This window comes from Miscanthus floridulus, chromosome 8, assembly GCF_019320115.1.
Source record: "Miscanthus floridulus cultivar M001 chromosome 8, ASM1932011v1, whole genome shotgun sequence".
Classification (NCBI taxonomy): Eukaryota; Viridiplantae; Streptophyta; class Magnoliopsida; order Poales; family Poaceae; genus Miscanthus; species Miscanthus floridulus.
In genome coordinates, this window is record NC_089587.1 from 220,114,661 (window position 1) to 220,140,935 (window position 26,275).

The 26,275-nt window shown below is 43.3% G+C and overlaps 1 protein-coding gene and 1 pseudogene across 2 annotated transcripts; one reads left to right on the plus strand and one right to left on the minus strand.

The window, feature by feature from the left end:
- Positions 1-3,860: 3,860 nt before the first annotated feature.
- Positions 3,861-6,488, minus strand: LOC136478206 (uncharacterized; annotated as a pseudogene).
- A 2,435-nt stretch (positions 6,489-8,923) lies between these two features.
- Positions 8,924-24,341, plus strand: LOC136475032 (uncharacterized). 2 transcript variants are annotated; one of them, XM_066472589.1, is made up of 4 exons: positions 8,924-9,572; positions 22,312-23,680; positions 23,916-24,002; positions 24,133-24,341. In XM_066472589.1, the coding sequence occupies exons 1-4, from the start codon at positions 9,120-9,122 to the stop codon at positions 24,180-24,182; spliced, it is 1,959 nt and encodes a 652-aa protein (XP_066328686.1). In that variant the 5' UTR covers positions 8,924-9,119; the 3' UTR covers positions 24,183-24,341. The 2 variants fall into 2 exon arrangements, with proteins under 2 accessions (XP_066328686.1, XP_066328687.1); XM_066472590.1 differs by having other exon boundaries at positions 23,919-24,002.
- Positions 24,342-26,275: the final 1,934 nt, after the last annotated feature.

Here is a 26,275-nt window from a genome sequence, read left to right on the forward strand (position 1 = left end):
AGTCAAAATTCTTAATGTACATTGAACGGGACTTTTATTGCACTCACTCATTGTTCAGGCTAGCAACGAATAAAATTCATTAACAGTGTAAGGAAGCTAATCAAGAGGATAAACAAATCAGGGATACTTGTTGACATTCATGCAAAGAAAGAGAGATATTAAGAAGCTGACATGCGTGATAAAAAAAAAGAAGCTGACATGCAACGAAAGGAGAGAGATTCATAGAATAGAAGAAAAAGAAAGTTCAATTAGCTATACAGGTAAAAAGAGAAAGAATACGAAGCTAACATGCAACGAAAAGAGAGGTATTAATGGGAGAAAAGAACAGTTCAATCAGCTATGAGTAAGCTAATCAGTTAGAAGAGTCCAACTAACGGCTTGTTCGACTGGGCTTATACGATCGTAGATTATAAGCTGGAATAGTATTTTTCTCTCACACCAAACCAGCCAAACCAGCCAGCAGTAAATAATCAACGATCGTTTACGGCGAAACGAACAGGCTGTAATACCATGCGTCGGGAACTGAAGCGGCAAAGAATTGTGGATCTCGAAGTCGAAGGCTACGTATTAGAGATAGGAAATGTCATTAGGATTGCCACCTTACCCAAACCTAGCATGTTTCCTGAGTTGTCACGAAAAAGGACAAAACATAATTGCCCATGTCATCTTGTAGTGAGATGAATATATTTACTCTGTGAGTCATATTTTGCGTGCATTCACTATTAAGCACAAAATGTTTGTTACTAGTTTTGTAGTTCAACTGCACAGAATGTCTATTGTGTTGTTTAGGTGCTATATATACAGCAAATTGATCATGATCAAAGCGTACATTATGCAAAATTTGTATATGCAATCCTATTGGTACAAGTGAGGGCCAATATTGCAAATTTGCCACGCAAGATTGCAAGAAGCCGCATACCTGTGCGATTATTCCCCTACGCAGGGGCGGATCCACAGGGGGGGCTCCAGCCCCCTACAGCTGGTGCATCAATGGAAAATGGGGAGGTTAAGGAAGAAGAAGAGGTGGAGGAAAGAAGAAAAATAGAGAGAGAGGAAGAAGAAGAGACCAACCCCCTTCAATCTGCATCCGCCACTGCCCCTACGGATATCTGCATCGAAATTAATGCAAACTATTTTGTAATTTTGGAGGATTATTAATCACAAGCCTAGGAGTTATTAATTATTGCTAATATATAAAATATCTTCACCATCTATATATAGAACATTTGTGATTGCTGTACGAGACGCATACCTACACACAGAAACTCCACCGTATATACACCATGATTGCTGTGACGATGGAGGGAAGAATGGCTACTGTAGTTGTGGTGCTTATCTTGGGATGTTTCGTGGTTCTCTCACAATGTAAGTGCACATCATAAAATCTGTTGAACTATACAAATTTTCTGGACTTTTGAAAGATATTTTATACTAGTACATATATAAAGAGACCCTTGTGCTCTTCTAAAAAATTACTACCCCTCTATGCTTGATGCGTTATTCATCTTATAACAATTACTATACAGAAATACTATACAACATACGTGTTTTAGCAAAAAAAAACACATGATTTTTTTTATCTATAACGTCTAGGGTCCATATGTCATAACCGGCGTGCATTCCCTGCTGCTGCCAGCTAAGCACGCGGCTAATTGCGTCGGAATCCTGTGTTCATGTGGCCGTAGCGTAGCGTCGGGCCCCCTGCTGCTGCCGACCGCCGAGTACTGCTGTGGTAAATGGTGCGTGCGATGGCATCGGGCGGCGTCACGCATTGGGGCCTGGCCAGAGGCGACCGTAGTGCCTGCGCCGCTGGTCCAGGCCAGACCACGCCAGAGGCTCCACCAGACCAGGAGTCGCCCAATGCCAGTGGCACATTTGTGGCGGCAGCGGATCGGCCTCTCCTCCTCCTCGTCTCTGATTTGTCTTTCTACAGAAAAAATTGTTTCTTGTGATCTATGATCTTGTGCTTTGTGATTGTCTGGAGGTAGAAGAAGACTGAAGACTGAAGGTAGAAGAAGGGTGAAAGCTATTGGATCTTAATCCTATGGTGTAAAAAAAATGTGTTAAAACTGCATAAAACATATGGTTATGCAGTAGATAGACTCTTACTATAACTACTGTGCAGCTCAGCACACAATAAATCCAGTTGAGAGCAATAGGATCAAACCTTGCGATTGCCAAAGAAGACCCCTGTGTAGAGACAATATGTGCTTGTCGAGAAGATCAGTGCTACAACACAGTAGATGAGTGCCATAGCCATTGCTGCCGAGCACCAGAAAGCGCGCCGGCACCGGCACCGGCACTGAGTCCTTTTAGATAATGGAAAGTATGATCGCACTTCATCCTCCAACTTTTATTTAAACAGAATCTGCTCAAACTTTTGACTATCAATAGTTCTCAAATATAAAATTCATATGTGCAGAGTTGTAGTTGTCTCTAAAAAAATAGTCTCATAACTTTATTAGATACTGTCATACTGATTAGATTTGTCCAACTGCAGGCTTGGACGGGCTGATGAGCGCCGACACGACACGAGTACACGCGAGTCACGACGCCGAGCCACAGCCGGCCGGCAACGTCTCCAAGGCGAGGCAACCCACCGGTGCTACGGTGCATCTTCCCCACGAGTACATGGCCAGGAAATGTGGGAGAATCCGCAGGGCACCCCGGCCTCGCCGGGGCGGGGGTCAGGAGCTCGGGGACAAGTACCCGGTGGCCAACGGCCAACGGACAAGACCCCGAGAGGAAGACCACGGTCTCGTCCACCGCCGTGGATATTCAGCCCGTTCATTTCGTCGTAAATATTGTGGATTATTTGTTGTTGTCTGGTTTGGTGTGAGAGAAAAATATTATTCTAATTTATAATCCACGATCGTATATGAGCAAGCGAACAAGCTTATTGACATTGCTGATGCCGACTTTTTGTTCAGTATTCAGCGGTGATTGAACGAATTTGTGCAGCATGTTTGTCTTTTGTTTTGTAAAGCAAGCACATAGGAGAATATATTGACACACGATAGAGAGGTTTCGTTTATTCAGATAATAATAATAAAAATGGGAACTGAAGCAGCAGGTTGTCCAGGAGCACAAGCCGTGAAGACGGCAGCACCCTTCTTCCACAAACAAAATTTGCAGTCGCGTTCTTGGACTATCTCCAACAACCGCGATCCGAACTACAAGACTCATTCGTCCTTTATGTAGCGCTAAAGGCAAATGATTCGATACCTATTTTTGGTATTCTCCAACAACAAGACCCAAAAGACAACCATTTGACAATAATTTTTGTAAATGGGTCTTCAGAAAAAAAGATACTCAGATTTAGGTTATGTCTATCCTAACACCTAAAATAGATCTTTAATATAAGTACTATGCTGTAGGTTATAGGTATTATATTGAAGACCCATTTTGAATTTAGATTTCGCAAAGGATCTCCTGTTGAAGACAGCCTCTGGAGGAGCATCAGTTGCTGCCTTATGCTGGTTGAACTTTGTGTACGGCGAGTTTCAGTCTGCGAGGTGTTTTGGGCAAGCATCTTGTATGGAAACGCTTGTTAAACGTGTTGGTCTTTTGGACGTCGTTCCGTCTTTTAATCAGGTAGTAGCGGTAGTGCTATCAGGCATGTGTTCCCTCTGCTATCATGTACTTGATTGCGTTTTTTCTGTTGGATGTGGAGATTCGATGACTCTGAACGAACTCTCTGTAATTTCGTTGCTATGGTAATAGAATTCGGCTTACCGGTGTGCAAAAAAACAATAATAAAAATGGATAACTTTGTGCGATAGATCCTGAAGAAAACATGCATGAAAAAAATCAAAATGCATTTCACATCTATGTGCATTAACCTCCTCTTCTCTAATAATAGGAAAAGCTAAATAGCAATCCGTATCATTAATTCATTACATTCAGGAAGACAATGTAGAGCAGCAAAAAAGACTATCTGAAAGAGCTTGTCAGCCATGTAACAATTTTTTTCGCTCACACCAAATCAGCTTTTGCCGGCTTATCAGCCACCAAAACCACCAGCTGAAAAGATGGGCTTCGGCTGATGGAACAATGCAACCTGGATAAATAAAGCTATTGAAACCCAACGGTATTCACACTATAACAAGATTTCAAAGCTAATAAGAACAGACAGCTTTGTGGGAAGAACAGCTGTACACTATAGGATTATTAATCAGATCTAAAGAGGAATCTGCATTAATCATATCTATAATAACCAGGAAAAAAGAGAAGAAAAGGCACGGCAGCACTAAGCAACCACAGGCTAGTCAGCTTTTGCACGAACCCTTCTCTTGTGAATAGCTATTAGGACCAACGACACTGCCATTCCGACCAAATACCTAGCAACAGCACCATAAGTGACACAAATTGGCCATTCCTAAGAAAGATCAAGTAAACAGAAAAGAGTAATCAGCCGTAAGCCCAGGAAAGGAATTATCATCAATGAAACAGTAAATACTTACTGAATGAAAGAAAGATCATTGATTAAGTAGGAGCTAAAAAAGACACCAAGGTATCAAGTGATTCAAAAGCAGAAACACGCCAGGAAACCCAACGAATTTCATGTTGCAGCTCTCATAAAATTCAGTCAGGAAATGGGGATCATAAATCATCCAATCCCCAAGCGAATATATATGCATTGGGGCAGGTACTGCTCCTATTTTAATTTCCGGCCATATTTGTGAGCACAAATTTTAACACGGATCATAGAATGTATGTTCCATAAAGCTATTTACTGTCATGTTAACTACCAAACGTGCACAAACATATCCATATGATGCAACTTTCCAAGGCCTAGGAACTGGCAACATACTGATAGAGATGCAAAGATGGTATCTTTACCTGCCAAAGGCTCTCCCAGTCAAGGGACATAGGCCAGGCACCAAGCCATCTTCCTACTACAGCTCCATGACAAGGTGCAGAGATCATGTAGTTCTCAACATCAGTTGGCATGAAATAACTGGCATGTCAAAGGACACAATGAAATAGCATGCCACAATTGCTGGACAATACAAAACGAAAGAAATATCTCCACTGGATGAGCCTCTACTATTCAAAAGACGAGTCAAGAACATACATGGAGTGAGAAAGCACATTCTGCCAATCAATATTGGATGCTCCAAAGACACATGCTGCAGGAACAAACTGAAAGGTAACAAAAATTAGTCTCACCTGCCTGACTGCCTCGATTAAAATGTGCAGTAAATACAAAGGGGTAACTTATGATACATGAGTATCAACAGAAGACACACAGTACTGCTTGTCCAGTGCCAATCTCATTGTACTCAAGTGACAAGTGCTCGGTTTTGTACCAGTAACTCAGCGAAAATGGCACTTACCGTGAACAGGGACATGAGAAGTAACCAATAAATAGTAACTATCCAGTACCTGCAAAAGCACAATTTAATCAAATAAGGAACTGTTAGTGCCTATAAATTGAAATATCATGATTTGCTTTACTAAAATCAGAAGCAAGAGATAATTATAGAGCAAATAAAGCACTACAGACGCCAATCCTAGTCATGGTTCTTCCTACTCATCGAGTAAAAGATAGACTAAACCCTTCCTGAATCTACACGTACTTGATCCCAACAGGTGCACCAAGAACGATTGCTCCAAATGCATTCAGAAAGGCTCATGGGTGAGAAAAGTGTGTAATAAGATCAATGAATTGAAAAGAGAAAAATAAGCAGATTCTGGATATGCAGTAACCCTTAACTAACAGTTTGAAAGTTATTCCAGAGAGCGAACCAGCATTTTTACTATTAGTCCAACCTACTGATAGTACATGAAGCTGTTCGTTTTGGGCTTCATACTCACACAGTAAAATACTATCACAAGAGTTTGGTCATTCTCAAAGTAAAAATGCAATCAAATTCAAGATATAGAGCCAACCCACGGGCAAGCCGATCATTCCTCTCGCAGCAGCCTTGAAAAACTGAAAGTAGAGAAAACCCGGTCACCCCACCGCTAAACGAAAAATATAGAGACAATTGATCGAACATGTTGTACGCGCGCATGCAGTACCGAGCAGCTCTTTGGATCACGCATTCACGCTTGAGGTAGCTGAACGCTGCAATGACTATGGGCGCTTCACAGACCTAAGCGAACAAGAAAAATGCTCAGTTGGGATCAAACGAAAGGAAAGGGCTGGAGGAAGAACACACGTTTTAAGCCTGCGGCGGTGAGGCGAGGTGAGGGGACGGGAGGGAGAGCGAAAATACCACGAGGAGGCGGAGGGCGAGCGCGGGGTCGGAGACGAGCGTGCCGCGGCCAGCGAGGGCGTGGGCGGCAGCAAGGCCGGCGAAGCAGAGCACGCGGGCGACCGCGGCGGTTAAGGTGCTGATCTGGGTGACCTCCGCGCGCATGGCAGCGCCGCGGTTGGGTAGGTTACGGGCAGGCGCCCTGAGGTGGAAGCAGCGGTAGTGTAGTCGTGCGTCGGCGTCGTCCCGACTACGGCCGCCGGCGAACCGGTCTTCACTAGCGAATGTTGGTGCCATTGGCACCGTGGATAGTTGTCAAACGGTCTCAGTCTTTTTTTTTTAGGGCCGCTCGCTGCAGAGTAAATCGAATCGGGCCGCGAAGCCCAAGGTACGTGTAACTGGGCCTGAATGGCGTGTTTGATGATTGGCCCGTGTCGGGTGTTGTTTCGTGGGTACTGGGAAGACGAAGAGGAATCTAGATAACCATCGCTGTCTTCTCTAAAGATGGTGTGGCTATTAGAAACTAATCAGCACTGTATATAGTAATATTCCATTAAAGTTTCAGAAATTTATCGGGGTCGGCGGACCCCAACGGCAAGCTGTAGCTTCGCCCCAAGCACCAAAGCCGAACTCGCCGGCAACTCCGGTGCCATGCCGGGTGCCGGCGGCGAGCAATAATAGCTCAATAGGGATGCATGCATTATCCTGTAAAAAAATTGTATCATCAGTATCATCAGCAGTGTAGTGTGACACATGGGTTCCACTTGGCCATCCGTGTTGATGCTCAGGAGGAATTAAGGCGCGCCATTGCTGCAACCCCGCGAAGTGACGAGCGAGCTTCTGCAGCTAGAAATCAGGTGCGGGGCCGGCCGGCGGCCGCACAGAAAGACGGTGTCCCACGCGCGTCCGACAGACATGCAATGCAACAGGAAGAAGATGGAAGGGTCGTCGTGGTCGCTTCACTAGCTTGATTAATTAACTGCCCTGACATTAGCCCGTGCCGGCCTGCGGATTCCAACCGTACCACTAGATTCCCGTGACGCTAGTAAGGAACGAAGATTAGCAGCATCAAAGCGATGGCCCCCAGCCGTGCACACCCCACAGGCTAGGCTACGAACGAATGATCGGCACAGCGTGTAGCCCGGCCCCGGAAATAAACTCTCCAGTCACGGAGGCGTGTACGGCCGCCACAGTCCAGGCTTCCAGCAGGCACATGACAGGCTGGCCGGGCTCTCTCCGGGGCAGCAGGCGTATACGAAGCAGCCCGGCCGGCGTCGGCGTCGCTGTGCCTGAGACGCAGCGGCTCCGCGAGCTAGCTGCACCGAACATAAATGCGGCACGTACATGCGTAGCCCTACTGCATCGGGTGCCACTGACACGGTCCATCCCGGGGCGCCGGGCGATGTAAATGAGCTTAATTTCAGGCGGGCAGCGGCCTGCGCGCGCAACGGACGCCGGCCTTCGCCGCCAGGCCTTGGATGCCCGTCCGTACTCCGTACCTGCGCCGCACACATTCTCTCGGACAGAGCAGAGCGCGCTGCACCGTCGTCACGTACATACAGAGGGCGCTACCGTGTCCGGCCGCTGCTCTCGGCTCTCGCGGAGGCGGCCGGGCAGCGCGTCATGTCGCGTGCGTGCCCTTGCGAGATGCCACCTCTCTCGCGTCTCCTCTCGGCGTAAGTATATATATCCTTGTCGTACACGGATGGCGGTGTGACGCACGCAGCTATGTCTGTGTGTTATTAGCTGCGCTGTATTTACGCGGTAATAAAGCCACGCGCATGCATGCCGCTTCGTTTTACTCCCTCCGGCCCGTATTATTTGCACATCTAGAGTTGAGCACGAAAACCAAGGTAGCTACTAAAATGACGCTGTTGCCCCTATACGAAAGTGACTGCACAGAGGCGGAAGACATTCTTCGGATTGACTAGAAGCATCGTCTACTTTTTAAAATACAGCTTATGATGGAATGAGTGGTTCAGAAGGCTCCAGAGTCTGAACGGAGGTGGTGGAGTCGATTTTGTTTTGTTTCCATGAGTTGAACCTAGTACTGCATTGGATCAGTCCGTACTCTGGGACGGGCTGCATGCGTCCGCCAGGTTCAAGGCTTCAGGCCTATGTGACCGATTAAGGGTGCGTTTAGATCCAAAAAATTTTGGATTTTGGCTCACTGTAGCATTTCGTTTGTATTTGGTAATTAGTGTCTAATTATGGACTAATTAGGTTCAAAAGTTTCGTCTCGTGATTTCTCGACTAACTGTGTAATTAGTTTTTTTTCGTCTACATTTAGTACTCCATGTATGTGCCGTAAGATTCGATGTGACAGTTACTATGCAAAAATTTTTGGCAACTAAACGGGGCCTAATGTTGCCGATTAATCCGGGACTGAGGGAGTAGGCGGCAGCAGCAGCACGAAGCGTCCTGCTCCTGCAGGTTCTCGCCACCGCATGCATGCCAACCGGGTCCACAGCCAGCATAGTTAACCGCCGACGCCACCCGGCCACCGCGCAAGCATTGCATCATCCATCCCTCGGTCGATCCTCCTGGCGCCCCACGCCCAGTCTGCGCGCGCCGGCCCAACCGTCCCGACCCCGGAGACACCGAGGCAACAAAGAAAACCAAGGAAACCCGCCCGCGTGTGCGCACCACGACGCCACCAGAGTCCACGGCCTCGCCTCCCGTCCCGTCCCTGGCCGCCCTCCCCGCCACAAAGTCAAAAACGATCCGGGCCCGGCCGGGAGCCTCCGCCACGCCCACGCGCACGTCCCATTTCATTTTTCTTCCGATCCCACGCGTGCACCGCGCGCCGCGCAGGAGCCAGGAGGTGGTGGCCGATCGCCGTGACGAGACCACCAGCCAGGCCGCGAACGCGCACGCCGGCCTCTACGGCGTACGTACGGCGGCCGACCGATCAGGATGCCGTGCGATTCGGGCCCGGGCGCGGCGGACCTCTGGGCGATGGCCGCCGAGCTGGAGCGCCAGTTCGCGGGGTACAAGCAGCGCCTGGCCGAGCGGACGACGACGACCGGGACCACCACCACCGCGCGCGACCACGACGTCGACGATTATGCCGTTGGCGACGGCGCGGAGGAGGAGGACGATGATGAGGCGGGAGGTGATGGCCGCGGCGGCAGCGGCGACGTGAGGGGCAGGATGTACGAGCCGTACGTGCGGCGGAGGGACGAGCGGCTGCGCGACGGGTGGCGCGCGCGCATGGAGCGCAAGGAGGCCGAGGTCAAGGCGCTCTGGGCGCAGCTCGAGCTCGCCGCCGGCCGCGCCGGAGGCGGAGGCTGTGCGGAGAGGGCGGCGCCCGCCGACGGTGACCCGACGACGACGACCACGGCGACCGCGACGGACGGAGATGATGAGGTAGGTAATTCCGTTACGTGCCACGCGAAGCTACTGCGACATAGCTGCACCTTTCTTTGGGCTGCGGTTGTTGTCATTACACGTTGACATTTCCTTGTGTTTTTTTCCTGGGCGGTTCGTTTTTTAAAGGGTTTGTCTACCGTAAACTCAGGTGTTTTAAAAGGATCTGATACCCGAGTGTTTGGTGGACTTAAATCACTCGAATATGGTCCAATGGCAAAATCGGGTGATTCTGTCCTCTAAATCACTCGATTTTCATAAGCTCCATATTTTATAAGCAAAATAAATATACAAAAACAGATTTTACAAGAACATATATACACTAAAAGAACAAATTAACCAGATAATCTCTATGAAGCCAAATTGAAAGATCACCACTCGCGTGTTTTTAGGTACATGGGCGTGTCTACTAGATGCTCTAGTGTCAGGTCTCCTTAAAACACGTGATTACAACAAACAACAATAATCGTCGGATCCCAAGCAACACTCGATTTCTATAACCACTCATCTAGATCTAAAGATTGCAAATAAATATATCAAATAAATTCAAAAATCAAATAATAAAAAAACAAAAAATACCAGATAATTATTATGAAGTGCAAATTGAAAGATATTCAAAGAAAAAGCAAATAAAACATACAATCAAAAAATAAAAAATGCAGAAAAATAACCAGATTATTTCTGTGGAAGCCAAATTGGAAGATTTCAAAGAGAACCAAATCAGACATACAAAAAACAAAAAAGGCCAAAAAATGATCAAATAACTATTCAAGTAATTCTGACCATTTTCATTTACGAATAATCAATTTATACCAATTGAACACAGTAGTAAAATATGATTTAATAAGACGTAATATGCTCATACTAGAGAAATAAAACTGCATGCATACATACGACCATGGATAGGGCCTAACGGCTGCCGTGTACGGGGCACATGGGCCGAGGTGGGTGGAGTGGTCGGGGCCAGCACGCAGCAGTCTCGTGCTGTTGCCTTGTTGGCTTCACTGGTAAGGCATGATTGAAAGTATTGCTGATTGATTTGTTGTAAAAGAATAATACTATTTGTTGATCAAAATAGTATGGTTTATAAACCAGGTGAACAGACATGTATGTGTTGTGCTGCCCTACCTACGGCCTGGCTGAGTCAGCTACTTAGTCTGCTACACATTAGACATATGGGAGAGGTCCGCCGAATCAGAAGAGCTACTTGGTCTGCTGTTGTACGTACACGGCTAGACCAACCAGACAGAAACAGACGCGCCAGATCAAATGACAGAGAGCTCGGACGTCTCCCAAAATCTAGTGAGGAACGTCCATAAATCACTCGGGGGATGGTTAGATTTAGCGTTTTTAAACGGTTTGGTCTCGTTTTTAGAAGAGGCTGGGCATGCTGGGAGGGACCGAAAGCCAGAAACGGTTTTGTCAGCGAGAGCAGCACCGTGGGAATTACTCCGTAGTTTGAATACGGGTTGCCTGCTTGAAGTACTTGCACATCCAATCCAAATTATCCAAGTCGATTTCCTAGAGGCGTAAGCAGCTGGTCTTCAATGATTCCGCCAGCTGATCCTTGCGATGACCGTCCAGTGATCCAAGCTATTGCTATGAGCGGAGGGTGGGCGACACACATAGACGTCACATCTTCCTGTCATTGCCGTTCGTGCGTTGTTAACATCCGGCAAAAGTACACTTCCTTATACTGACCGATTTATTGTAAAAGTATAATATTATTTATTAGCTAAAAAAATACTACTTATAAACCAATCGAACAAAGCGCTTGCCAGAGATCAGCTGATGCTCCAGTTCACACCCTTTTTTTCCCCGGCCACTGTCAGTGTTGCAACCAAGCATAACATTTATGAGAATTATATATTTCAGTGCCCAGAATTCCAATGAAATTGAGAGGGAGTGGGGTGGGGACAAGCGGCAAACATCATGTATCCAAGACCAAGAGATCAATGCTACGTTCGCTTAGCTGATAAGCCATGACTAAAAATACGATTAACTAATTTGTTATAAAAAACAATATTTATTAACTAAAAAAAATACGACTTACGAGCCCAACTGAGTTTGCACCTCATGCGGAACCGCACGGACAGGCAGGCAGGCAACATCAAGATTCCGTGGGGCACTAGTGAAGGCGTACCCTGGCCTCTCCTTCCTTGTACGCGGTTCGCGCTTCGGTCGTACTACGTCGAAGACGACGGCGCGGATGTGTTCGACGAGGACGCCGCAGGAAAAAAAACACGTGGGATCAAATTTTAAATTTTTAGAAGTAAAATATAAAAACTCTCGAAGATAACCTTATTTATTTCTCCTAAAAAAATTAGGAGCTGAAAAACACTATGTTTTTCAAAGAAAAAATATAGTACTCTTATAGATCCTCTTACCCGGGGGCCGTTGAAAGCGAGCCTAATAATTAGTGGACAGTCGACTGCTGACTGCATAGAAACTTACCCACTTATATAATAGTTAGTCAGCTTATAACACATTTGTCTGTCTCACAAAATTTCTTGTTCTCGTACATAAGCTGGTTGTAAGCTTATAGCCTGCTTCTCTTCTCTCTCTCCTTCCCTCCCTCCTCCATATCAGCATACAATTCACTTACATTCCCTTATATACTTGCTCTGATGCAGCTCCAGTCGTGTCTGGCTTTGTTACTGTAGGGTGTAGGCCAGCATGTAGCACATAGGAGTTGGATTTCCATCTAATTCTGATTCTCTACGAAAGCTGATTCTTTAATAGAAGTGATTTTGTGGCTGAAAGTGTTTCTCTTTTATTTTTGATGGAGAATCACTTCACAGAATCAGGAGAAGTTACTTTTCCAGTTCTCGGTCTCTTAGTTTATTTCAGAAAATCACTTCACGAAATCAGTAGAGAATCATTTCTCTCTGTTGGGCAAAGCTCTTGCTGGATTTAGCAAAGAATCAACTCTGAGAGCTTCACCAAACAGGGCTTTAGAATCTGCGTGGCTTCTCTATTTTACTCTTTTCTACTCTATATATAGAGTAAAGTGCACCAGCGGTCCTTAAACTTGTACCGCTGTGTCATCTCGGTCCCTAAACTCGTAAATCGACCGTTTAGGTCCTCAAACTTGTTCATCCGTATCATCTCGGTCCTTAAACTTGTTCGACTATGTCATCCGGTCTCTAAACTTGCAAATCGGCCGTTTAGGTCCTCAAACTTGTTCAGTTGTGTCATCCCGGTCCCTAAACTTGGTTTTGAGTCCCATCTGGGTCAAACACAAGGTGATCTAAATACTTTATATAAAAAAACAATTCATAACTTTTTTATATGAACTCGAATGAAGACAAACTTTATATTAAAATTGAAGCCCTCGACGTGATCTATGACTTTGTAGTTGAAACGTTTTTGAATTAAAACTGTTTAGGGTCCCAAAATATTATTGTATGTTTATAGATTTTAAAATTTAAATTTTAAAATTAAATTTTGGGACACTAAATGACTTCAAACAAAAAACTTTTCAACTACAAAGTTGTAGATCGTATTGAGAACTATAAATTTCATATAGACCATATCAATATCCAAGATTGTTTGATAATTTTAAATTTCAAATTTCATCAAGATCGATTTTGAAATTTGAAATTTGAAATTATCAAACAATCTTGGATATTGATATGGTCTATATGAAAGTTATAGTTCTCAATATGATCTACAACTTTGTAGTTGAAAAGGTTTTTGTTTGAAGTCATTTATTATCCCAAAATTTAATTTTAAATTTTAAATTTCAAAATCTATAAAAATACAATAATATTTTGGGACTCTAAACAATTTTAATTCAAAAACTTTTCAACTACAAAGTCGTAGATCGCGTCGAGGGCTTTAATTTTGATATAAAGTTTATTTTCATTCGAGTTCATATGAAAAAGTTATGAATTATTTTTATATAAAATTTTTAGATCACATTGTTTTGATCCAAATGGGACTCAAAACCAAGTTTAGGGACCGGAATGACACAACTGAACAAGTTTGAGGACCTAAACGGTCGATTTACAAGTTTAGGGACCGAGATGTTACAGATGAACAAGTTTGAGGACTAAACAGTTGATTTACGAGTTTAGGGACCGAGATGACACAGCGGTACAAGTTTAGAGACCGCTGGTGCACTTTACGCGACGCTAATGAATGTGCGTGGTACAGACTACAGAGAGTGTACCAACGAGCGTCCTGCGTGTTGCGAGCAGTTCTCACCTGCGTCAGCTGTCAGCTCGTCCGTGGAACGGAAGAGTCGATGATATCCATTCTTTGGGGACACCGTCCGTGTCGGCTGCCAAAAGTTGAAGAGATATATACCCAATTAAACACGTTGCGACTTGCGTCGCTGTCGTCTTGGTCGACTAATTTGACCCGTAATTACAGCAGTGTAGGAGTTAACTTTGGACTGATTTCCCGTGGAAACTTTTGCCTACCAACAAGTGCTAACTTTGGACTGCTTCCTTAGGTAGTCCTAATACTAGAAATCATTGGTAGTTTCCATATTCATTAATTATCTTAGACATTATATAGAAATTGGCCATGTTCGGCTTATCCCCATATTCGGCTTGTTCGGCTTGTTTTTTTAGTCGGAACATTGTTTTTCTCTCACAACAATTCAGCCAGAACAGTGTTTTCAGCCAGTTTCAGCCAAATTTCAGACCAGCGAACGGGGCCATTATGTTTCCATGGAGAGTTTCTATACAATAATTTTTAAACCAATCACAAGTCTTCTCTCTATATCATCTATCAATCACATCTCTTCATATATTGGTTCTCGTGTAGACATGATTTCTTCTCTAAGAAACTATTTCCTCACCTCTCTTCTTTAATTGTTGTGTCACGTCATCTTTTTGTTTATTTTGCACCTTAATTAATAAAGATAGAAATCATCTAGTTTCTTGGTTGAGAGTGCCCTTATGGGCAGAACCTTATTCCCCCGTGCATTTCAGATAACTATTTTCTTTTTTGGTTGTACATGAGAACTTCAGTGCATCTCGGGTTATACCCTCTAAATTCCATTCCACCCTCTGTACCTCCATTTGACTATCTGCCCTGTGAGATTTTCACTCCATAGTTCAGTATGTTCAGCATACTCCACTAGATTAGCTAAACTAGTCCATCAACCCGTGCTCCCGCACGGGCTAATTTTGAGATACTTAAGCAAAAGAAATTCTTATTTAATACGTATTAAGCACTTCCTACAATTAACTTGATTTAAATCTAGAGTTGCACATATTATGTATAGAATTCGCTTTGGCATGATTGAGAGAGATCGTTGTGGCACAGCTAATGATGTCACATTAGTTTGATTCCACCATTGGGTGTTTTATTTTCCTTCATTTGTTTTGTGTCCTAATATGGCTGACTTTGAGCACTATACCGGCGTGTTGAGCTTCCCTCTTTAGAAATTGAATTGTGCGGATAATGATATTAAAAGGTTAATTCACCTGCAAATAAAAAATTAATAGCATGATTGAGTATGGATATCTAGATGCATACCTTCAATTGTTTTCATAAATTGTAGTCTTCCATTGAGTTGTTTGTTGAATTTTTTTAGGATATTTTGGAAGTCCATACCATTGACGTTTGGCTTTTTCATTTGTTGGTTTTTGATCTTTTTCATCATGAAGGTGTCACCGACATAATTTTGTCGTTGCTCTGAAGTCCTTAACCCATTGTTGTTGTATCTTTGAAATGATTTGATACGTATTTGTTGTGAGAGAAAAGGAGGTGGTAATGTTATTATGTTTCCTTCATGTTCAGGTATTGTGCCGCTCCTTTCAGAATTGTAGATGACTTCTTAGGTTAGCATGATGTTCTCCAAGGTAGCTTTTTCTATATATATGATCAATAGATGTGACAATAATTAGATTGATATATTAATCAAAATATAGTATTTAAAGGAAAAGTTGCATGTGGAAGGAAGCAGGAATGTTGGTAGATTACCTTGTTTATCTTGCCATTATATATCGTTATAGTTTCTGCTTCTCAAGGCGCATGTGATGGCGTTGTGCATCAGTGTGCCATTGAAGCCTTGCTGGTGTTTGCTTGTAGTGTGTATTTATGGTGTGTTTGGTTGGGCTGTGGCTGTGGGCAAAAGCTGTTGTGGGCTGTGAGCTGTGGAAAAGCTGCTGTGGGCTGTGAGCTGTAGAAAAGCTGAAAGTTGTTTGGTTAAACAAGTATAAAATACACCTTCTATCTTTATCTCTTTTGAAACAACTATGAAAGAGCTTTTTATTCCACCAATTTCGAAAAGCAGAAAGCCAAAAGCCAAAAGCCAAAACCAATTTCGAAAAGCAGAAAGCCAAAAGCCAAAAGCCAAAACTCAAAAGCTGCTGTGGGCTGTGAGCTGTGAAAAAACTGTTATGGGCTTTCAAAACTGTACTATGGAAAAACAGCTGCTTCTGAAAAAGCCACCTAAAAAAGTAATCCCTTTGGTTGGGCTTTTAACTTTTGGGGCCAAAAGGCAAAGCCAAAAGCCCAACCAAACGGACCCTTATTAGTGGGATTAAATTCCACCACCGCCGGATAGATTTTTTCATATTCTTTTAACGAAATCAGGAAGATAGATTAGTTAATTATGGATATAGGTTAGGCACACTTTTTGGCTGGTGGCGGTACATTTTAGAGAATTTTGGTGAGATAGTATGTCATGTTTATTAATTGCATGTCCTCATGATGAATTAGTTGCTTTTCAAGATCGGTTGGCTAGAGGTTAATATTTAACAACATGTTATTATAATACCTGGTTTTTATTTTACTTAAAAACAATGCAGATTCTAGGCAACACTCTTTGCTACTACAATGAAAAAAAGAGTCATTATAGCTTGGACTGTGATAATTAAGATATTAAATTTATTATACTGATAGAAATAATTATTGTGTAGTACTATTGTTTTACAAAAAACATAGAGCGCTTAAAATTAGATTGTCGATATTGATATGGAGTAATGTTTTAGTCAATGTATAATAAACTTATTTAAATAACAATCGTTATTAATTATTTGTCATAATAACTTTTTAAACGTAGATTTAGTGTTATTTTTTATTTTATAAAGTAGATTACTAGTTTTGAAATGGCATAATATTTTAGTTGGAATATAATAAAGTTATTTTAAATAACAATGGTTATTAGTTTATTTATGGTAATAATTTATATTAGTATTTACATGTAGATTTAGACATGTTTTTATTTCTTTTTTATAACAGCCAAGGTTGATAATTTGGATAATAAAAAAATTTACTTTATATTATGTTTTTTAGTGACATACGTGGGTAATTCTGCTACAAACTTAAGAAATACTTTGCATTATCTTTCATAATAATAAATATAGGTATTTTAAATATAAATTTATGGGCTATTTTGATTTATGGTTCGTAAATTGCAGATGTGCATAATTTATAGAGTTAATTTCAGCTTTCCCATGGCTAGGATATGTATCTTGTTTGCCAGCGTGGATAGATTGCCTCTGGTTTTTTTCATGAGATATTAACTTTCTATCATATTTTTTATTAATACATTAATTAACCGAGACGTGATGGGGTACTACAGATATTATATTTTATTAATACATTACCAAGTGAATGTGATCAGACTCATCTAATATTTTATATTAATTATAATAGTAGACGTCAGTAAAATGATATTTTTTGATATTTTAATAACACATATATTTTGTTTTATTAATATAGATATTCTATTAACTAATTGTGAACGTCGTAGCGGATATTTTGTGAACCATGTGACGTGATTAGTATGACTCAACTGATATTTTACTAACTATCATTAGTTCTCAGGTACCATCCATCAAGATCTTCTCCAAACGGTTAATTCCTTTTCCTCCTAAAAATTGATTTTTTATTTATAATCGCATAGGTGGATAATTTTCTAGAAAACAAAAATAGATCCAATGGTTATGGATGGCTAGAGTTATTGATTTGATGGCCCGATGTTTTTGATTAATGTGAGAATTTCTAGTATTTATCTTTTTATTTTCTAGCGTATCTAGTGAGGATCAACGTGGAGGCTTCATTGGGGCCTCTAATTAGTAAGAGTAAGATATTGCTCTTCATGTCCTGTTAGTCTATGTTTTACCGGTATTCAAATTAGCATGGATTTGTATTTTTTCTCTTGATTTTTGAGAACTAAATCAATACCTAAAGTTCAAATAGTTTACAAATTAAAGCAACCAACTTTGACAAATTTTAACTTAAAACCCATAAGAGATGTTGAGTCAAATCCAGTTAAAATGAATTCTATGCTATCCATTATATCAGCAGACCAAACATGGCTTTTAGAAGCTTAGTTATGGCAGAACCGCATAATCTAATACCTCCTATGAGTACTTGTCTTCCATTAGACACTAAGTACTCTAGGGAGGACACTAAATTACGTAAGCAATCAGAACCCTTTTATCCTTTCCAAGTTCCAGTTATTACTACGGTGCTAGACTGTAGACAAGTCGTACTGGATCATCCGGTGATTCGCGAACCAATGTATCACAGCTGGGTACCCTAAAACACACGCCCCGCTTATACCCCAGGCACAAGCAAGACCAACCCACTACTCTCCTATCACGGGGTTCAGGTCCTCATCTAAACTTGGACTCCAAGTCCCCGCTCCTGAGTCCCGGACTCAGTGCGGTGCTTAGACCTCCACCATCCCCGCCCCCAATCAGTGGGTCTGAAAATAGCCGAAACCCATGACAAGAGAGCAATGAGCCTTCCCACACCCATACACAAGTATGTGTTCAGGATAATAAGTCTGTGACCTGACTACCATCTATTGCAACGGCTGGTTCTTAACCGACACAGGCGGAACAAGTGCAACCCGAGTCTCGCTCGAATGCCAAACTAAGTCCATATCCAAAATACCATTCCGTCCGGTCTCCAATTATCATTCATATGTTTTTTCCATGTGACAATAATATAATAACAATAATAATATATTTCCTATCTCTCGCAAGTGACAGGCAATCACTCGACTTCTATCGGAGTCTTGTAGCATAGCAATCTACATGATCCTGTCATATACTAGTAAGACTCATAGGATATATATATATATATATATATATATATATATATATATATATATATATATATATATGCAAGTGGGTTTTATTCAACTCCTTAAAACTTAATGCACAAATATAATATGAAGTGCAGAATAAGAGGGGTTATGCATCGGGGCTTGCCTGGGCAACATATAACCAAAAGTTAGTATTCCAACTTTGTGACCTGATCCCTAGCACCATCTTTTTAGCTACTCCGTTTGATACCACGATCCATCATCGTTCCTAAATGATATGTATAAATACAATGCATGCTTAAGTCAAGCAGGCATACACAAAGATACTTACAAGCACGAAAGGACAAGCAACATGTCACCACGGTTAAACTAGGGTATAAAACATTCTAGATTCAACTCTCATCTTCTCCCAAACGACTTTCTTGTGACTTAACTATTATCAAACCATCACAAGTTATTAAAATCACCACTTTGCATTTATACATACAAGCAAGAGCTACCATAACATGCCAAGCACACTTCTACTTACTAACAAAGTAAAGCAACATTACTCAGGTAACATGTAAGCAAGTAGCATATAAAGTAGTTATTAACATTATTATAAACATCTAGTATATATAAAAGCTTAATCGCATGCAACGTGAAATTAAAATCCATAACGCATATGGCATCATGAAACTTATACAATAACATTTTATTAAACATTAGAGCCCTATTATGGGTTAATAGAACACATCAATAGTAAAATTTCATAGCGTAGACACATTTTCTATTTTATCTTCTTTTAATAATTTAAAAACACTAAACAAGCATATTATGAGATAAATCAATAACTCAGTAATTAAGCATCCACTAAAGCTGAAACTTTTACCATAGCACCAACATATCAACACTAGTCTACCATAAAAAATTCACTACATTTGGACTAATACAACATGCTTTATTAAATAAACATAAAGGCTATATTGCACAAACAACCAAAAACTTTACACTAAAGCATGACATAATATGTCTACTGCATAGAGCTAGTAACAAGGATTACAAAACATATTCATTTTCCTTTTTATGATTTTCTACTAATGACTATGAATTTCCAAGCATTCAGTCGATTCTAAAATTAATAAAACACCGAAAAAGGAAAAAGGGGCCTTGGACCCGAAGCGGCCCAGCTCGGCCTGGTCCAGTGGGTAAGGCAGCCTAGCCTAGCCAGAAGAGTTCGGCCCACACGTGGCCCAACCAGGGAGGCGCTGGCGCTTTTGCGAAGAGACCTCTGAGCTTTCCTCAAATCAACCTGCAGTACTTTAGGAACTATGCATCACTATTCATGTGAGTCATGGTTTTGCATTGGGAACCCTAAAAAAATTTCTATTCTAATTCTCTCACCATTCTTCTTCTCTGCTCGTAACAGAACCGCAGGCACAGGAGGGGTGCTCGATCTCCGACCAAGGGAGGTCGTGGCGGCGGAGGGAGACACGCCGGCGAGCCTCGCGGTAGTCGGCCGCACTGCCTGATGCTCGTGGAGTGACCGCAGGTGCTTGCAGCGGGCCGGCCACGCGCACGGCGGCGTGCAGAGGCCGCGGCCGTGGCTCTAACCTAGCAGGCCAGGCGGCGACGGGGGAGGCTAGGTGCAGGGAATTGCGCGAGGCAACGCGTGGCTAGGTGGGCGGCAGCAGCACGCGACCAGATTGACGGCTGCAGCGCAGGTCAGGCGGGCAGCAACAACGCACAGGAGCCAGCATCCATGGCGGATGCACCTATGATGAGCAGCAAGGGTGAGAGAGCGAGGGCCGAGAGGGAGAGCTGGAGGGTGGAAGAGGGCAGTACGCGGCAGCAGCAGCTCAGCCTCAGCTTAATGGCGCATGAGACAGCAGGCAGACATCGTGGCAAGGACACGGACAGGAGCAAAACGAGAGAGAAAGAGAGAGAGAGAGAGAGAGAGAGAGAGAGAGAGAGAGAGAGAGAGAGAGAGAGAGAGAGAGCGCAAGGGCGAAGGCAGTACACGGTAGCCGTAGCTCGAGTAGGTGGGATGAACGGCTGAGGAAATGCCACGTCGAGCAGCAGCCAGAGATAGAGGCTCGACAGAGGAGCGTGAGAGCAAGCGAGGAGCCGTGCGCGGGCTCACCTTGTCCTTAAGCCAGACACAGGAGCCAGAAGGGGTAGGTGAGACAAGCGGCTATGATCGCGTGCAACAGGGCGGGGCGAGGCCGGGCAGTGGCGCAGCCGAGCGCGATAGCAGCACACGACCCGCCAGACCGTAGCTAGGCCGGGACCGGCCAACGCGCGGACGACCACAGTCGACCAGCGCGCTGCGCGGTCCACACGACGACATGGGCGCGGTGACCACGCCCAAGGGCTCAACTGCCAAACCTAGTACATTTTAGGTACTTAAACACATTTTTTTAATAGCTAAACCAAGCTCTAACAACACTAACCATCGCATCATCACAAAGTAGTCACTTTAGTGCAAACCACTAAATAAAAACATGGCACAAGTGTTTAAGTAATTTTTTTAGAAATTAATTACCAAAATGGCATTGCCTACTATCATTTCACACTTAAAAGAATTGAAGGTTTTAGTTAGAACTAACACTCCTAAGCACTTTGCCGTAATTTTTGCAAGGTTTCAACCTCGACGATTTCAGGTAACAAACATAGCATGACATAGCCCATACTCCATACTAACCCACAGGGGCAAAACATTTGAACAACTCTTAATTATTTTGCTTAATATAAATAGTTCAAAATAGCATCCTAACTATAATTTTAACTTCCTGCCGATTCACGAAAGGTCTAGTTTAAATGCCGAATTCGATTTATGAGCTATCAGATATACTATTGAACAACTTTTATTCACCAAAACAAAAGCTGCATTTTCATCTATTAAACTTGCGCTCCGAAATTTATTCAAGTACTAAATACAAGTTATATTTTATTTTGTTTACAAAAATTACTTCGGTGCCAATGTTTAGAACTACTTATTCTACTCTTCGCGTTAGGATTTTTCATTAACACATATATGCATGTACGTAACTAACTCACTATATTTATATATCTATCTCTCAGGCATAATCTCAGTGCTAAGCGAGCTCGTAATAATAGAGGTGTTACATTAGTGTAGTAACCTTTTGAATTTATAAAAGAGGTGGAAAAAGGGAAAAAAAATTGGAGCAAAGCAATTGTATTCTCTAGTTTTAGTTAAAAATAGCGATGTATCCACTCTCTAAATCATCAATTAGAGAGTTGTTATAATAATTTTTCTATGTATCTTTTCATCCTTCAATAATTTCTCTATATCTTGTTCGGCGCTTTGGAGAACCAGCTCTGTTGTCTATCTTTGGTGAGCAGCGAGATACTAGGAATAGAAAGATGAAAATATTTAGAAATTTTATTAAAGAAGTCGTTAGGAATTTTTCACTAAAATTCACATTTTCCTATTCATATGAAATGATATAAAGAGCCTTTTGTAATTGCTCTTTGAACAACCTGAAACAACCTGTGTGTCATTTTATCCATCAAATCAAGATCAATGGTTCATCCATTTTTTGAAGTGACTTTGTACATAGAAAAGGACATATTTGATTTGAGACCTGTTCTCTGTTTGGTCCATAGATACGGGAAGTACAGATTACTAGTGGATTATTTGAATTCTCACTTCAAATTCAAGCCGGTGTCCGTACGTTCTGTTCTTACTAGATGTATCACTGTGCAATCGTGCAGAGGAAAACTGAGCGGAACGACGACGACAGGAGGAGAAGCTCGTCGGACGTGGCTCTTGCTCCGAGGAGGATCACCGGCAAGAAGCACGCGCGGACCAGGAGCTTCTCGTCGTCCATGACCACGAGCAGGAACCGCACCGACGTCGGGTGGCGGCGGGCGCTGTCGCAGGAACGGCCGCCGTCAGAGCTGGACGCCTCCAGCGGGGAAGTGAAGAAGGAAAGCCCCGGCGGCGCGGCGGCAACGACCACAGCCACGACAAGACCCAGGACGTCTTTGCGGCGCAGGAACTCATCCGTGAAAGGGCACGGGTCCGCGAAGCAGGCGGCGGCGGGCTCGAAGCTCCCGCGGTCTCTGCCCCAACGGGATAGCCCCGGCGGACCCGAGGAGCTCGGCAGGGGTGAGGCGCCGGCGGCGGTTCAGGCGAACGCCGTTGCCGGTGCACCGCCCGTTCCGAGCCGTTCGACCGAGTGTGCTGCCCCTAGCGGAACCCCCGGGGCTTCTCCGCCGAGGATGTCGTCGTTTTCCGGCAGGGACGAGGACGACAATAGCGGCGTCATCGGCACCGGTGCAGCGAATGCGCGAGCCACCTCGCCGGAGCCAGATCGCGGAGCGGTGGACGAAGCCGTGCCACACGGCGAACCTGAGGCGAAGAACGCTGGTGTCGAGGAACACGGCGAAGAGAAGGTCGACGCCGACGGGGAGGTCACTAGTGACTCGGAACCCGAACCGAGCTACGTCTACATCAACAAGGACGCCGCCGAGGAGCAGCAAGCCATGGCGCTCTCTGAACCTTCGAAATTGCCCGGTCCGGATGCCGCGCTAGATACCGACGTGAAGGCAAGCGAGGAGACGCCGGCGGCACCAGCACCAGCCGAAGCCACCGCGGCTGCAGCAGAGATCGCGACGACGAACGCCGAAGAAGCGCCGGCAAGGGAGAGCTCCGACGAGTCCTCTCTGTCCGTCAGGTCATCAGGGCCGAGCGCGCGGCCGTCGTGCAGCTCGCGGGACCAGTCCATCGAGAGGCTGCTAGAGGCGGACGCCGCCCTCGTGCGGAAGAAGCGCGAGGAGCGCGCCGAGAAGAGCGCAGCACCGGCACCGAGGACGCCGCCGGGCAGCAGCAGGTTCTCCGGCACGGCGCGGTCCCCGAGAGAGACGACGGTGAGGGGGTTCAAGAGGTTCCTGAGCTTCGGGAAGAAGCACAGAGGGAGGGAGGCCACTGTCATCGACTGCACGTCGCCATCCGTGCCCTCGCCGGCCGACGACGACAGCGGCAGGTGGCAGTCCACTGGTGGGTCCATCAAGCCCAGGATGGGCTCCTCAGATGCTGCCTCTGATGATACGGACCATGGCTATCCGGTATCTCCACAAGGTACTCCTTTCTTCTCAAATTCATTCGTGCCATCCATTTGACATTCTTATTTTTGTTTCTAGAAAGAGTTAAGTGTTCCTAAAATTTCTATACAACTCTACATGTTTAATACAAAGAGGCGCAATTCTTTTGTGTTTTCAAGAATTCTTTTTACATGCTTGTTATACTTCATAATCTGTGCTCTTTTTAACCTATGAGATGACACTAACAACTGAACCGGCTCGATATACTTCAGCAGCTTGCTCTCTGCAAAGCCTTGTAGCTGCCTCTCCTGCAAAGTCTGAGCTAGCTGAGATAGTTCCACAGCAGAAATCACCAAAAGGTAAATATGCTAGCTTGTGTTTCCTGTAAGTAATGTCTTGACGTGCACGCCGTTCGCCGTATAGTTCATTCTGATTTTGCTATTCCATAATTTCCATTCAATCAATGCTTTCTGGTTTTTGCTATTGCAGTACATCGATCATTCTTCTCATTCCGATCACTCAACTGCGGTAGGGGCTGAGGCTGACCCTGCTGGTCCAATGCATTGGAAATGTAGTTTATTGTAAATTTTAGAGAAGAGGAATTTTGTGCTTCATGTGTTATTGCCTTCTGTCTGATGTCTGTATGATTTGTGTAATCTGTCATCTGGACTGGCGTATACATTGATAGTAGGTTTACTGTGTCTGTATATTCTAGATCCATATCGTGCTCGTGCGTGAAGTGTTTACTTTCTTCAGTTTATTCCGGTGCTCTTATCATAGTTCATTCATGAATTGTCGCAATCATATTTGTCATCTGTTTGACAATGGCAGCACCATGACAGAGAAGAAAAGACTTTTTGTATACCCATTTGTTTCAAAGAAAAGAGGAAACACTTTGGTATACAATGGCACGTTCGCTTATCTAATAATCCATACTTAGGAACCATATTTCTCTCCCACAACAAATCAGCCAGAACAGTATTTTGGTTTGTTTTTCCAGCGAAGCAAACAGGGCCATATGTTGTGCTGGTTAGACTGTCTCCAACAAGGAACCTATATGAGCACCCAAACCCAAAATGGGTAGCAAGAGACCCCCAATCAGCCTCCAACAGAGTACCTATACGAGAGGCCTATTTTGGATTGCCTGAGAGGCACAACTCAAATATGGACATCCTCTCTCCTAGAAATTCATTTACAGAAAGGATTATCTTTTGGGTCTTGTTGTTGGAGAAGATGCCGAATAGGTATTGAACCTTTTGCCTGTAGATCCGAAGAACGAATGTGTCTTGTATTTTGGGTGTTGTTGTTAGAGATAGCCTTAGGGGATGCTCTATGGGGGAAGAAGGTCAATGGAGGAAAAATCTTGCCATAGAATAATCACGAAACGGGTGGTGACTCATGCTGAGATTGACAAGGAAGCATATCCTGCATTTTGGGATATGACCTTACTCCTTCTGTCTGATGCAATTATGAATTTAAAATAAGTTTAACTAAGAGCATTTCTGAGATTTTCCTAAATCCGTTCCTAATCCTTGGTTTTTAGCAAGATGAGAAAAAACCTCTCTCTAACAACTCCTAATCCATCCTCCTAATTTTTTAGAACTTTGAAAAAATCACCATGTTCCTTATGCGCTTCCGAGTCGAGCGTATCTTCTCTCCCCGCGCGTGTTTGGCGGGCAATCTGGAGGTGGAAGGACGTGAAAAGAATAAAAAGTAGAAAATGGTTCATAATGCAAATGTACAAGAGAGAAAGAATATATAAAAGTGATTATGATAATTTAAAAATAGTATAGGATTTCTGATGTAAAATTATCTTCTGTATTTTAGGAGTGGATTATTAAAAATTCTTGGAGATGACATTCTTTATTCCTTCTAATAGTTTTTAGAGTTGTAAAACTTCATGTTTTTTTGGAAGAAAAATATTGAGTACTCTTGGAGATGCTCTAAGTTTTGAGAAAATTACCATTCAATTTTTTTTTTGAGAATTAAATTACCATTAACATTTATGACTCAGATAGATATACTATAAAAATATGTAACATGTTTAATCTAATGATACTAATTCAATATCATAAATATTTTTTTAGGAACAATTCAATATCATAAATATAAGTGTTTTTAAATATACATTTAGTCAAATGTAAAACCGTTCGATTTCTCAACACATTATTTTTTTGGACGAATGGAGTACGAACTATATTAAGAATAGCCAAGCAGAAGTAGGGATGAAAACGATACGGATATTTTCCTACCGTATTCGAGACCGAATCCGTTTAGAAGGGTTTAGATCTGTCCGTATCCGAGTCTGGATATTCAACATCCGATACCGTATCCGTATCCGAATACTCAAATAGTATATTTATGATGTCAATATCTAATCGTATCCTATCCGACATGGTTGACGCTATCCGTATTCGAATCCGAATCCGGGCAAAAATATGAAAACAAATGTAATATCAGTGATATCTGTCCGTATCCGATCCGTTTTCATCCCTAAGCAGAAGACGTACCTCAAACTATAAGGATTTGACGTCATCAATTTGAATGGACGTAGAGAAATGCCCGTTAGTAGAGTCTATACCTATTCCAATATGCACGTGATATCAAAGCAGATTAGTTTAGCCGATGCTTA

What these genes read in the sequence shown, in the direction of transcription:
- LOC136475032 (XM_066472589.1), top strand. Translation starts at nt 9,120, where the DNA reads ATGCCGTGCGATTCGGGCCCGGGCGCGGCGGACCTCTGGGCGATGGCC. An exon ending in CGACGGACGGAGATGATGAG is followed by an intron (nt 9,573 to 22,311) that starts GTAGGTAATTCC and finishes GCAATCGTGCAG; the next exon opens with AGGAAAACTGAGCGGAACGA. An exon ending in CTATCCGGTATCTCCACAAG is followed by an intron (nt 23,681 to 23,915) that starts GTACTCCTTTCT and finishes GATATACTTCAG; the next exon opens with CAGCTTGCTCTCTGCAAAGC.